This window comes from Acyrthosiphon pisum, chromosome A1, assembly GCF_005508785.2.
Source record: "Acyrthosiphon pisum isolate AL4f chromosome A1, pea_aphid_22Mar2018_4r6ur, whole genome shotgun sequence".
NCBI classification, from domain to species: Eukaryota; Metazoa; Arthropoda; class Insecta; order Hemiptera; family Aphididae; genus Acyrthosiphon; species Acyrthosiphon pisum.
In genome coordinates, this window is record NC_042494.1 from 165,764,095 (window position 1) to 165,778,075 (window position 13,981).

Here is a 13,981-nt window from a genome sequence, read left to right on the forward strand (position 1 = left end):
AAATTTTGAAAATAATTTGACTCTTTTTGAGCTGTTTACGGAACATTTAAAATTTTAATTTTTTTAGTTTTTTTTTCTATAAATAAAAATAAAATGTTATTGGTTAGGCCAAAAAGCGTGAAAATTTAATACAAGGCTCATGATATATTGTTACAATAGCAATTGAAAAATATTAAAAATACATAGGCGCACATGCATTTAAAGTTCAAATTATGACAAAATTTATAAAATGTTCGACTTTTATAGCTTAGGATTGAAAATCTAAAACAATGTTCCACGTAAATATTTCCCAACAGTTATTTATTTTTTTCTCGTATACCTTTTCAGCACCCTTCTTTCGTTTTTACCAGCTTCACACATTATTTAAATTGCACAGTTCAATTAATTTTTTACAATAAACACACGTTTGTAAGTATTGTAACTAACTCGGTAACTCGTTTGTGTAAAAAAGTTAAAAATCAAAATACACATAAATAATGATAAAATAAGGTTATCAATATTATCACGCAACTAACTGAATTCTACCATACAATATAAAAAATAAATAATAAAATACCAATACCACAGATTTCTAAATAATACATTAGCATGAATTGGAGGGAAAATAGTGTAAATACCGAAATTCCTTCTATGAATTGCAATAGTTTAAGATATTAAACATAATACCTTCGTAGGTATTTGATTTTCTTAATATATATTATGCTTAAATTATAAAAATATAATTTGTTTTTGTAAATATATTATAATAATTATACCGGCCCTGCCGGCCCTCACAAGAACCGGCCCATCGGGAAGTTTCCCGATTTCTCGATAGGCCAATCCGCCCCTACAATCTTGAAAAGTTGAAACTATTGTAGTTATGCCACTATATGAACATTCAATTTTTTTTATTAAATAAGTAAAAACTTGATTGACACGGCAGTATTGCACTAGGCCCCACCACTACATGTCATAAATCTATAAAGGCAACGTTCTTAGTTCAGACGTTCATAACCGGGTGTAATAAAAATCACTCTGTAAAATAAAAAAAATGTAATTTTTAATTTTAAAAATATTTATTTTGCTATAATATTTTATGTTATATAGGTAATGATTGAGGTTGGGATTTCGATGGAATTGGCATTTTTTTCCGAATCTAGTTACGTGATACTTGTTTTATAACATGCATAAGAATAAGAATTTTAATTTGTTGACGATTTTAAATTTTAATATCATTTTTTGCATTTTAGAATTTTTTTTTAAATTCAAATTTAAAATTTAACTTTAAAATTTGCACATGCTTTGAAACTATTCTTATAATAAATATTTTATCTAAATCTATAAAAAAAAAAATGGAATAATTTATTTTCAGATTAAAGAAGTCTAAAACAATCAGTTTTATCTGTTAAATTTTTTACAATCCTTTAAAAGTTTAAAATGCATATTAAAACTTCCACTAAATTTATATCTTTTATATTAAAAATAAAAACAATTAAGTGCACTATTTAGAAATTTTAGGGAATTAAAATCATCAATAATCGATTATGATAATCGACCCAGACCAGGGGAGGCTGTCCCTATTTGGCCTCCCCCCTTGGGACTATAGACTAGTCGGGTGCAAAGCCCTGCCTGTCGGTCGTCATTCGTACTGTCTATAATCTACCTAATATGAATAATAATAATAATAATGAGCGTTATATGCATCGGCTTAGTAATTATTTTTTATATGTAGGTACTTCCATATTTTAATGTGTAAAACTGTAAAATCAATGTGATAATATATTACAATAATTGGTAAACTATCATAATTTGTATACCTACCTACGATATAATGATGTAGGTCCTAAACGTATTATTATGCAGGCATAAGCAGGAACGAAGAAGGCCGGTATCGTTATTTGAAAACGAGAAACAGATTTTCACCGGACGTAAAGTACAGGGTGTGTCCGACATACAACTATAAATACGGATGGAACATTAATAAAATGGGTCCCAGCGTGGTACCAAAGCACGGTAGAAGACAAGTGTTAAAGAAAGCGATGTACAGTATCCACGGCATTACACTATACGACAAGCATCCCACTCAAAGACCTCTGAATTCCCCCGGAAATTTGAAGATCGAGTCATTATGAAAATAAAAAAATATTTTAACATTTTTAAGTCGTTTGTCTTTTTTATTAGCATAAGTTCAATTTAATATGGTGAAAAACGATTTTATTTATTTTGCTGTAGTTTGAAAAAATATCAACCATCAAACTTTTCGCTATTAGGTACTTAAAAATTTCAAAATGTCTTTATCCAATTTTAAGCAGTTTATAGTTTATACCAAGAAGTAAGAACCGATATTTTTTCACCACTCTGACTACATTTTTACAGCGTTTCGGTATACCTATTGACATGTAAACGTTAATGACAATAATATTATAATATCCAATTGGTAATTAATATACCTATGCAATGATTTTGTCAATAATTAGTTCAACTTCAACCTTCCATATTACCTACTAATAAAATAATAAATTACTAATTGGAAGGAATATAAAAAAATTATCTTTAGAAATAAATAAGCATAATACATTATTAAAACAATCCACCCGATGATGAAATTAATCAATGATTATGCTCAGTCACCGACAATTGACAAAGATGCTGTAGGTTAGGTTAGGTTATGTAACTTATATGTATTTTTTTTCTATAGTCTACATCTATATGATTATTTATATCTTGTAGTATGGCGACTAGTTTGTGGAACAAACTTAGTCATAACAAAACTATAGTATGGTCGTGATAATTATAATTATTGTTTAATATTATCTATGGAGAGATTAAAATTAACATGGTAAAAATCAAGATAAGTCATATTTTATATGTTATATTTTTATATAACTTAATAATAGTTACTTAATAATGAATATAATGCATACATAACACAATGATATTCACATTGTTTTATAATACGACAATATGTACACTGTTAACATACAAAATATAACATTTATTATAATAAACATAATACCTATATGGTAATATATTTTATACCTAAGTAGGTAGGTAGTACTGTAGTAGGTGTACCTACTAAAACTTGGAAATAATTATCTTTATTTAATAAAAGTTATAAAATATAACATTGATAACAATAATGTTTTAAAAGAAATATCAAATGGAATTCATTCTATTGTTTATATTTTAAAACAAAATTTAAAAAAAAAAACCATAAAAAATTATGTAGATGGAACAGCAAATACATATTTATTTAAAGAACAAGAATTATCACATCTAAAAGAGATTATGGCAATATATTTTATTATTTTAACTATATTATATTAGGTAGGTATATCAAAGATAATTACATAAGCCATAAGCTTAGATAATAGTCAATAGATGACGTGATGTATCTAGTATTTAAAATATAATTAGTTATTAATATACAAATGGATAAATAAAATAGTATTTAATTAAAAATAATTGTTTGTATGGTTGAGATTTTAAGTTCACAGTTTTAATGAAAGGAATTGTTTTTATATCAAAATATCAAAAATTTCAAGTTATCAAGGGTTTAAGTTACTAAGAGCTACCTCTATAGCAGTGGTCTTTAACCTTATTAATTGACTTACAACCCATTTTATTTACTATATAATTTTTGAGACAAGTTTCAAAAAAATCATGATTTAGAGAAGACATTTCCCTAGATTGTACAAAATATAAAAGCTGATTGATAAATATTGTAATAAAAATGCACCAATTTTTAATTAACATTAGCTGTGTGTGTATCATATTTGTAATTATTGTGATACTAAAAAATTGAAAAATTAAAATATTAATTTGACTTGTATGTACTTATGAAACAATGAGACGCTTACAAAAAACGAATATTTAAGTTGTACCGCTAACCAAATTGTAATGTATTTTATAACAAGGTACATGCCCCTAATAATTGGTGTCATTCGGCAATCAGCATATGCGAACATTTTAAATTACACCATCTGGTGTCATCCGCAGTAAACATGTTAATTTATTATTACGATTATATACACTTTATTCGCTTTGTACAGTTGAATGAAATACAATTTTACTGTATGTTTTTTTTTAAAAAATTAAAAGTATATAGCGAGTAAATTTTGTAGCACACGTGACCCGCCGGTTGAACTGGTTGAAGACCACTGCTCAATAGTCTATACTCATTACTCTATAGTATAATCAAAATTTAATTAACAATCTAGAAATAGTGAATAACAGAATTTACAAAAATCAAGGTTAAATATATTGTACAATGGAACAAGATAATTTTCTAATTAGCTACCAGCAATAATTTATAAAAAAAAATGTATATTAATATGATTAAATTACATTTAACCAACTCAAGGGTTTGCTCGATATAATATATACTTAAGCCCCACATGGCCACATTACAATTCAACTCAATTTATAATTATAATTATTATACAATAGTCTATTAGTACATATATATTTTATTGGACGCATGTAAGATCCCGGAAAATAATCGAACGGACCGCAAAAGTCCGGAAAATAAAAATGTGCGGGCCATTATATCCCGGACCGTAAAAATCCGGAAAATAAAAATGCGCGGACCATAATATCCCGGACCGTAAAAATCCGGAAAATTAAAAAAACGATACTAGCGCTCTCAAGTAGAGTGCCTTAAGGGGTCTGCTCGAGTGTCTTAATAAGGCGCAATATTTAGGCAATATGCAATTTCCTGGCCGGTTAGGTTAGGTTAGGCTAGAATTTATACTTAATAGTTTTCCATATTTTTTTTTAGCTTTATTTTGTTATTAGTATTTAGTAGTAGTATTAATATGAAAATTGAAGAGTAAAATAGATTATTGTTTTATGATAATAAAAGTAATATATTATAATATTATAGATAGTTTTAAATGGCACCCCAAGTATATGTCGAGTTGCATGAACAATCATTAAACATTTAATGAATCAATAGTGAGCTAATGATCCCTTAAACATGACTTAGTGGCTCATTAAATTATATTGAACCATTAAATGAATATACTTTTTATGCAACCCTGCATTAGTGTAATAATTGAACAGGCTATGGATTAGTCATTTATTTTATGAAGAGGTACAAAATTAAAAGATTAAATCAAATGTTTAAGGGAAATACAAAATTACAATAATTGTTATAAACTGATAAGTATTATAATAGAATATATACACACTAACAGACTAAGGGCCAGTTGCACCGTCTACGGTTAAACTTCCATTAAGCTTAATCAACTGATAACAGAGATTTAACCGGGCAAATTCGGCCGATTAAACTCCGGTTAACCTTAACCAGAGACGGTGCAACTGGCCCTAAGGGCCGTTCTTACAATGTCTGGTTAAGTGTTTGTTAACTTAAACCAGACATTGTAAGAATGGCCATTAATTAAGTAAAGAGATTTTTCTCAATGAATTTAAGTCAATCATTATATTATTAACAAAAAAAAATATAATATTATTAATTTTTAATAATATATTTTTGGTTGTTACTGATTACAACCTACGAGCAAACCCATAAATTCAAAATGTATCTTACAATGTTTATAGTCGATTACATAGTTATTTTTATATAGTATTTAATTTTTGAGTAAACTATTATTCACAATTAACCTTTCCCAAAATATTTACTAAATTAAATATCTAGGAAACTACTATGATAATATTTTTAAAATTAAGTTTCTAAAACAAAACTTTGAAAAAAAAAATTATTAAAATATATAAACAAAAATATGAAAATTGAGCTAAATAATGGATATAAAATCCATATGGTTGAATAACGACCATCAATGGAAGAGTACAGAACTGGGATCTTCATTATCAACCTGTTTAATGTAACGTAAAATATCTTTCTTTGTTATTACTCCCAAAAGTCTCCTGGAAAATCAATACAAGATTCAAAAAATTGTTGATAAAAATTTTAAAAAAAATATTGATAAATATCAAACTACAAACCCATTGTGTGTAACCAATGTTTGTCGAAGTCCTAATTTTCTGAACATATCAACCACAGTCTCCATAGGTGTTTGATCAGTAATTGTAATTGGGGCCATATCCAGAATTTTTTTTAATTTTAAGGGTGGCGGCATTACTTGTTGGGTTATGTCGGTAAATAGAACTAAAGATTCAGGTAATAGTCCATCAATGGTTCGTTTTGCATTTTCTGAAATTATTTTTATAATTATTATTTATAAAACACATAATATAAATTAATAAGTTGAAACTTACCTAATGCCAATTGCAAATCTCTTCGTAACACATATCCAACAAGATATTGAGATTCTCGTGAAACCACAACCGGAAATCCATTATGTTCAGTGTCTTTTAATAATATTTCGGTATCTTCTAATGACATTGAAGACTGAGTGAGAACGTTCAAATTCTCGGCTCGACTACATTTAATTAAAATAATTATATATTACATTTGTTGTTTGTACAAATATTATTAAATTATTGTAAGTACATTTTCTTCAAAATTAGATTTCTACTTTAATATTGATAGTAAAATTGTAATACTAACCGTGGCTGCATAACATCAGCGGCCAAGGCTGTGTGAACAATATCTTCTTTGCTGTCCAAAAATGGATAACCATTTAATTGAATATGAGCATCATACATTCCTTCTTTGCCCAGTGCATCACCAACCCATTTGCTAGCCATGACAGCTGCCATCAACGGAACTATGTATCTCACACCACCGGTCAATTCAAACATAATGACTACCAACGAAACTAAAAAAATTAATTTAACAAAGTGTATTTATTGTTTGTACTATGTAACTTTAATTGAAATTTATGATACTCAATGGTTAACATTGAGTAATATAATATTGTTACCAGTCATTCGGGTTACTCCTCCTAGAACAGCAGCAGCGCCTACCATGGCATACAAGCCAGGAGTAATACAGCCTTCTTGGCCAGGTAATCCACAACTATTGTCAAAAAACCATAAATGGGGATGTTTAGCAGCTAATTGTTGCATCAAAATACCAACAATGCGGCCAGTGATACCGCCCATAGCCAAACTTGGGATGAACAGACCACAAGGTACCTGTAAAACATAGTAACACAATATACATATAACATTACAATAACATTAAATGTTGTTAATTTTTATACCTTTATACCAAATGTAAAAATTGTAGTGACTAATTTCAATACAAATGCCATTGACAGAAGTAACATAGCTGTGTATACCCCGGGTCCAGCTACATTTGCTTTGTCGTTTGTATAATCGCTAAACATTATAACACCACATTTTAAAAATTTAAAAATTTAAAAAATTAATGTCATATAATATCAACTCTCACCACAAACCATCATTACTAGATACATCACATTGGCTAAAAAGAAGATAAATTAATTGACTTGTTCCCATACGTGTATATGGATTGGGATACGAGAGTATTGCTGTTACAGCTGTGAGTAATAATACTTCCATGACTGGATATTGTCCAAGAATGGAGGTTTTACGAAAACGACACCATTTAATATTGCATTTGATAAAAACTGTTGCAATCACGCCCTAAATTCAATAATTGTATAAAAGTTATTGCAAAATTAAATATAAATATAAACTTAATTACTCCAATAATTCCCAATCCAATAAATGGTATAAGTTCAAAAAACATCCATGGCCTGTGATATTCCACATAGAACATTACAGAATGTTCGTTGCCAAATGGATTGATTGAACTAAGCACAAATGCAGCAACGAGAGCACAAAAGAATGAACGCCATAAAGTTTTCAATGGAAAATAATAGCTAACCTTAAAAAAAAATATATATATATATTTAAAAAAGTTTGTTACTTTAACCCTTTGTTAGTTGAACAATATTTTGTGATATCAGTTGTCGCATGGGGTACAATTATTGAACTGCAATACTATTTATAGTTCTTAACCATTCATAATATTTTTAAATTGTTTTTCATTATTATTATCAGTCAATGTATATCATATTTACTGTTAAAAAAGTATTATCATTAATATTTATACTAATGGAAAACAAATTTTAGAAAATTTTAGGAAAAAATTATAAAATCATAAGTGTAAAAAAACTTTAAAATCACTGCTTAACAAATTATATATGTTTAAATACATAATAAATTAATTTTCAGATATAATTGATTAAGATAAAGAAATATATTTATATTTATTAATTTTTCCCAAAACATGTTTTTGATCTTGGCACTAAGTTATACAGTTAATCTCCCAGGGAACATATCTATCCTAATCGGCTTTAGTGCGAGTATACTGGGATATAAGTCCTAACTCAAAGATAAAAATGAATAAGGTTTGTCATCTAATATCTTACTTATCTACCAGAGATATGAGAAAATTGGGCAACCATTAGTATCTGTATTATAAAATATAATAATATGTTCCTTGCGCAATAAACAAAGGGTTAATTCAGTTTTAATTTCAAAACTTAAATGAAATACCTCTTCTAAACTAAAAAGGACTCCACCAATTGGAGCCCCAAAAGCAACAGAAACCCCAGCGGCTGCTGCTGCTGATAATATTTCTCTCTTTTTAGCTTCATTTCGGCCATACTTAGGAAATAAATATGATAAAATATTACCTAAAACAGTATCCATAAAATAATATATTTTAATATTTGTATTGATTATAAAAATTCTACTTACCAATACATGAAGCTATATGTACCATAGGTCCTTCTTTACCCAAACTGAGACCAGCCGAAACACACATCATTATTCCAACAGATTTTATCAGTAGAGTCCACTTTCCTAAGTACCCTCTAATTATAAAGCCACTTAAAATTGTTTTTATCTGTAAAACCGCATGTAAGTTCCATAAATATGTTCTACCCAGTATTGGGTAAAAAATGTATGATTAGTCAATGATTAAAATTTATAAATGTTACATATATAATTTAATATTAATACATTTCAATAAATATAGTTTGTACATTATAAACTTTAATCATTGGTTAATCGTTTGTCAAACATTGGTTCTAATTAACACGTTAAGTGCCATGTGGCCGCCGGCAGTCACACGATTATACATCATCTGTACGCCAAGTATATTTTCAGTGTCATTCCAAATTTGTATATTATACAATTTATTTTTAAAAAAAGTTTAAAAATATATTTATTAATTCAAAAAAATTTGTAATGATTTGCGCTATGCCACAGCGCTTTTTTGGTGCTTTATTGTAGTGCCACGGAAAAGTTAATAATATAAAACCATATTCATTTACGGCCACCAGTGGTCATGTGGTGTGGTAGTTATGATTAATTATAGTCGCCGACAGTCGCAAAAGCAAAACATTTGAGATTTACAAATGACCGCCGGTGGCTGCATGGCACTTAACGTGTTAATATATACTTTTATATCTATTACCAAATCATGAGTATGGCGATAATATTCAAGTTATCCTAGGGATATATTAAAAAAAAAATAAGAAATGAACATCACCTCTGGGACACCTGATCCACATGCATAGGGGGCAAACATTCTGACTAAACCAGCAGCAAGGGCTGCAAATAGTAATGCCCAAGCAATGTAAAATAAATATGATACAATGTAGGCAAAAGGTCCATAGTTTGAAGAAGTCATTATTTCGGACCAATAAAACCACTGAAATAAATACAATTTTTATTAATATTTTAACATTTTTTAATACTATTTTGTGCTAGAAAATAAAGTATACTGGATTTATAAATTAGGTTATAAGTAGGGTTTGGAATGAAGGCAATATACTTACAAAAAAAGGCAAAAAAAGCATTTATTTTTATACAAGAGCAACTAAAAAAATGTACTAAAAATTAAATAGACTTCAGTTGATTTAATTAGTTTGTATTAAAAAAAAAATTAACTTTATTGGTGTTGCCGATAATAAATCCCATTAAAACTAATTTTAAATTTAACATTAACAATTTGTCGTATTCACAAGCTAATATCGATCTGTTCCGTTGATATGTATAGAAAACTATCAGTTGATATTTAAACACATACATATTAAAAAAGAGAAAAAATGCATTTATTGGTAAAAAGGCAAAAAAAGCGTAAAAAATGTTCATTCATTACTAAGAAATTAAATGAAACACATTTTAATTAAAGGATTATTTTTCTATTGTTATTAAAAAAAAAAAAAGGGCATTTTCTTTCAAATCCAAACCTTAGTCATAACTTATAAAATATGTATAATTTGACTATCAATTAAATACAATTGAAATATTTACTTGTGAGCAGTTTCCTTTATCTAGCTCGAATGAAGTTTCATTTGACGACCAACAACATTGTTCCATGTTTAACCAAAATGCTTGAGGACAAATACCAAATTTTAGATCTGACATCCATGAGGTTCCAATATCAATTATTGCTGCAACAGTTCCAGTCACAAGTCCCACCAACAGTACACAAAGCCAGCCAGACCATGCATCGTGAGCTGATTTTATCTGATTACATTTTAAAATATTTATTTATACTTAGTTTACAAGTAAATTAAAATATTATCGTACTAGATCAATAAATGAATTTTGTTTGCGTTTTAGTATATATCTATGTCGCATCCGATCTCTTGCAATGTCTCGCTGCCAATCAATTGTATGAAAATCTTCATACTGACCAATTCCAGGAATATCCTCAGTTTCTCCAGAACCTATAAATATTTGTTTGATAACAAATAAAATAACAAAATATAAACAGAAAATAAAACATGTTGTAAACTTTACCACAATTAGAAGGAGGTCATGTACAAATTGAATTTAAGAGCACATTGTTATAATTGTTGTATATTGAACAAAATGTGATTTCTTAATTTTATGATATAAAAACAATAGGCAAGGGAATAAAGCAACCATAAAAATTAACACTTTTACTAAATCAATTTTTCTAATTGTAAAAGAAATCTGCCTTACCTCCTAGAGAAGTTGTCTTACGATACTCTGAATATAATTTAAGTATTGTTCTACATTTTGAATAACTACACATGTTTTACTTAATATATTAATTTTATTATCTAATAATAATCATAAATTCTATTTTTTTATAGTTATTAGTTACGTGTTAAATTTAAGTTAAGCGATTGCTTGTGCAATGACTAACTTATGAAGCATGGTAAAATTTAAAAATAACATAATCTGTGCATTTGCGTTACTCACTTACTTGTGAATTGTGATAATGCAAATTAGTTAAATTAGAATATTTGAATAATAAATGCTATTTTTGTAATAAAACCCAATTAGTATTATTATAGTAGTATTATTATCAAGTTATTATTATATAACAAACAATTCTATTAAATGTACCTACCTATTGCATCAAATATTATACTCAACTTTACTCACAAACAATGATAAATAATAAGACTAATTAACTAATTAATAATTAATTCGGAAATTTATATTTGTTAAATCAAAATAGCAAAACTAAAAAAGTAAAAACATAATATTCTATTAATTAAGTTTTAACCAAAATAAGTTAGGAATTCAATAAGACTTGTAAGCATTAATCTGTTTTTATATGGTGTTATTTCATAATATAACTATGAAAATGTAATAAATTTTAAATAGTTTCGACCCAAGGCAACTAAATAGTTATTTAAATAATTAAAAATATAACACTACCAATGCAATGTATATTATGTTAAATATTCATGGATTATATTTATTTATTTAAAAATTTATTGTTGTTACTAGACAAATAATTATGTTCCACCCTAGAAAAAAAGAAATAATTAAATGTTTATCATTAGTTACTTATTTAGTATTACAAGTTACAACAAATGGTTATAATCATTAATCATACACAGACTATAATTCTCAAAAATAGCCTACAAGTTATAAACAAGTAAATATTGTATGACTTACTATATTGTTTTTGTTTATAACAATACAATTTTAAGCTCTAATATTGAACTTAGGTTCTAAGCTTAATATATACAAAACAAAAATCTAAAAGTGTAATCGCTGAAACCAGAAAGTTCTAATAGTTCTATAAGCCAACAAACTATAAGTTCAATAAAAAAAACAAAAAATAATGTAATAATACTCATAACTCATAACACATAAGACACAACTCACCAAAATTTATTGTTCCCGCAAAAATGACGTCAATACCTTCAATTGTTATAATATTTTAACATAAAACAAAAACATATATGTTTAAAACTATGTGCATAAGTCTTATTATTAATTACAGTAAGCACATTTATATCAATAAAAAATATTATGTTTGAATCAAAATACAATTTTTTTATATGAAATAATTGTTAAGCTAAAGATATAATTATTTAGATATGATTGACTTTCAAATTTTATTTAAGTATGTCTGTTTCATTAAAAGCTAAATATTTATCATTATTATTTATGTATAAATACAAATTTATCATTGCTTATAAATAAAAACACTGCTGTAAAATGTAAATTAAATACTTCCATAATGAAACCTGACCTTATATTTTAAATCAATAAATTCAAAACTTTAGATAACAAAATATCAAGTAAGTAAAATATTTTGATTTTTTTTTCTTTGCTTACCTACATTTAAAAATAATGGATTTAAAAATAATAATAAAATGTTATATTACATTATCATATTATTGTATTTAAAAAAAAATTAGCGATTAGCTATTAGCAAATTTTATACAAACTATTACATTTTTATGAAAAGGTTAGTTTAACTAAATGCAAATAATATAATTTGTAATATGATACTAATTAAATAAACATTAAAAGGAAGCTTAGAAGTTGTAATAACAAAGTATTAACTAATACAATACTTATTAAAAATACTTTCACTATTCACAAAAATATGAAAATATGAAATTAATTATGATATAATTAATTAAAAAAACCTCTTTGATATTTATATTTAAATAATACCACATACTATAATGTATATAATATGGAATTAAATAAACATGTTTTATATACTGTATAAAACTATTAAGTAATTAAGTGAATAATAAATTATAAAAGTTGTTTCTACATACCAAAGTTAAAAATCATTAAGTGCTATTTTAGTTACAGTACTATTGGGTAAAATCTTCATCTTTCATCAAATGATGTTACCTATGTCTTTTTTGCCACTAAGTACAATGCACATATAATATATTGGGTGTAGAAGAAAGATTAAAGTAAATTATTGTCATTCATACTACCTAATACAGTTTATTTATTTATTAATTTATGATTAGCGTTCTTCTTATGTATAGGTAATAATAGCTAGGTTACTAATAATGTTTTTATAAAATATTATGGGCCAATAAAATTAAAAAGTTTACTGAAAGCTTTTCTTCAGTATGGTCAACAACGCTAAATATACCTACAGCATTTACAAGAACAAAAACTTATTTAATATGATAAGGAAATATCTCATTAAGTGATTTCATTATTTTAAATCAGTAGCATTTCCTGTATTGTTGTATAAACAGTGATGACAAAATGATTTTTTCAAGAGAGGGGCCGGGGTGTGGTTGTTTTTTTATTTTCACTATTTGATTATAAAAAATGTAATTTGTAATTTATATTATTATAAATATTTAAAAAAAGTCATGAGGGGATCTATTTCTATTTTCATCACTCGCCGCTTTATATAGATACATGATATAATGACTAATTAGTAATTCCTTTTCAGTGCTTGAATTAGAAAAAAATAGAAGGGCAATGCAAAAATATAATAAGTTGAGTACTTGAACATTTAAATTTCTTATAAATTAGGACTGTTTAAGGTATACGTTAAAATATTTTTATAAAAGGAAGGGTTTTTGTCCCATGTCCCCTCCAATTCAAGCACTGATTATACTAAATATAATTATATTACCTGGTAAATTTATAGGTGATCTCTGATTTAAAGTACGTTCAGTCATTGTTCCTGATGTTGTAATGTCTATCATATCATCGTCCGAACTTATTCCCACATTTCTTTCAGTTAATTTTTTGACCTATGATTGTAAAAATATATAGAAAGTTGTATTATGTGTCAATTTTAAGTGTTATTCAGTAGTAAGTGCACTATGAA

The 13,981-nt window shown here is 26.7% G+C and overlaps 1 protein-coding gene across 4 annotated transcripts in view; it reads right to left on the reverse strand.

Moving 5' to 3' along the window:
- Positions 1 to 3,209: 3,209 nt before the first annotated feature.
- Positions 3,210 to 13,981, reverse strand: part of LOC100164128 (H(+)/Cl(-) exchange transporter 4) — a 14,431-nt gene continuing 3,659 nt past the window's right edge. The window contains exons 2-16 of one of the 4 annotated variants that reach the window (XM_001947748.5): positions 13,784 to 13,904; positions 12,043 to 12,078; positions 10,480 to 10,619; positions 10,201 to 10,416; positions 9,434 to 9,595; positions 8,638 to 8,785; positions 8,434 to 8,573; positions 7,577 to 7,759; positions 7,301 to 7,515; positions 7,110 to 7,227; positions 6,828 to 7,041; positions 6,512 to 6,722; positions 6,220 to 6,383; positions 5,947 to 6,154; positions 3,210 to 5,868 (exon numbers count right to left, since the gene is read on the reverse strand). In XM_001947748.5, coding sequence (XP_001947783.3) covers positions 5,778 to 5,868; positions 5,947 to 6,154; positions 6,220 to 6,383; positions 6,512 to 6,722; positions 6,828 to 7,041; positions 7,110 to 7,227; positions 7,301 to 7,515; positions 7,577 to 7,759; positions 8,434 to 8,573; positions 8,638 to 8,785; positions 9,434 to 9,595; positions 10,201 to 10,416; positions 10,480 to 10,619; positions 12,043 to 12,078; positions 13,784 to 13,856 — 2,319 coding nt within the window. In that variant the 5' untranslated portion in view covers positions 13,857 to 13,904 and the 3' untranslated portion in view covers positions 3,210 to 5,777. Of the gene's footprint in view, positions 5,869 to 5,946; positions 6,155 to 6,219; positions 6,384 to 6,511; positions 6,723 to 6,827; positions 7,042 to 7,109; positions 7,228 to 7,300; positions 7,516 to 7,576; positions 7,760 to 8,433; positions 8,574 to 8,637; positions 8,786 to 9,433; positions 9,596 to 10,200; positions 10,417 to 10,479; positions 10,620 to 10,878; positions 10,967 to 12,042; positions 12,079 to 13,783; positions 13,910 to 13,981 lie in introns of those variants that run through there. The other 3 variants (XM_008191855.3, XM_029488786.1, XM_016800312.2) reach the window with 3 other exon arrangements.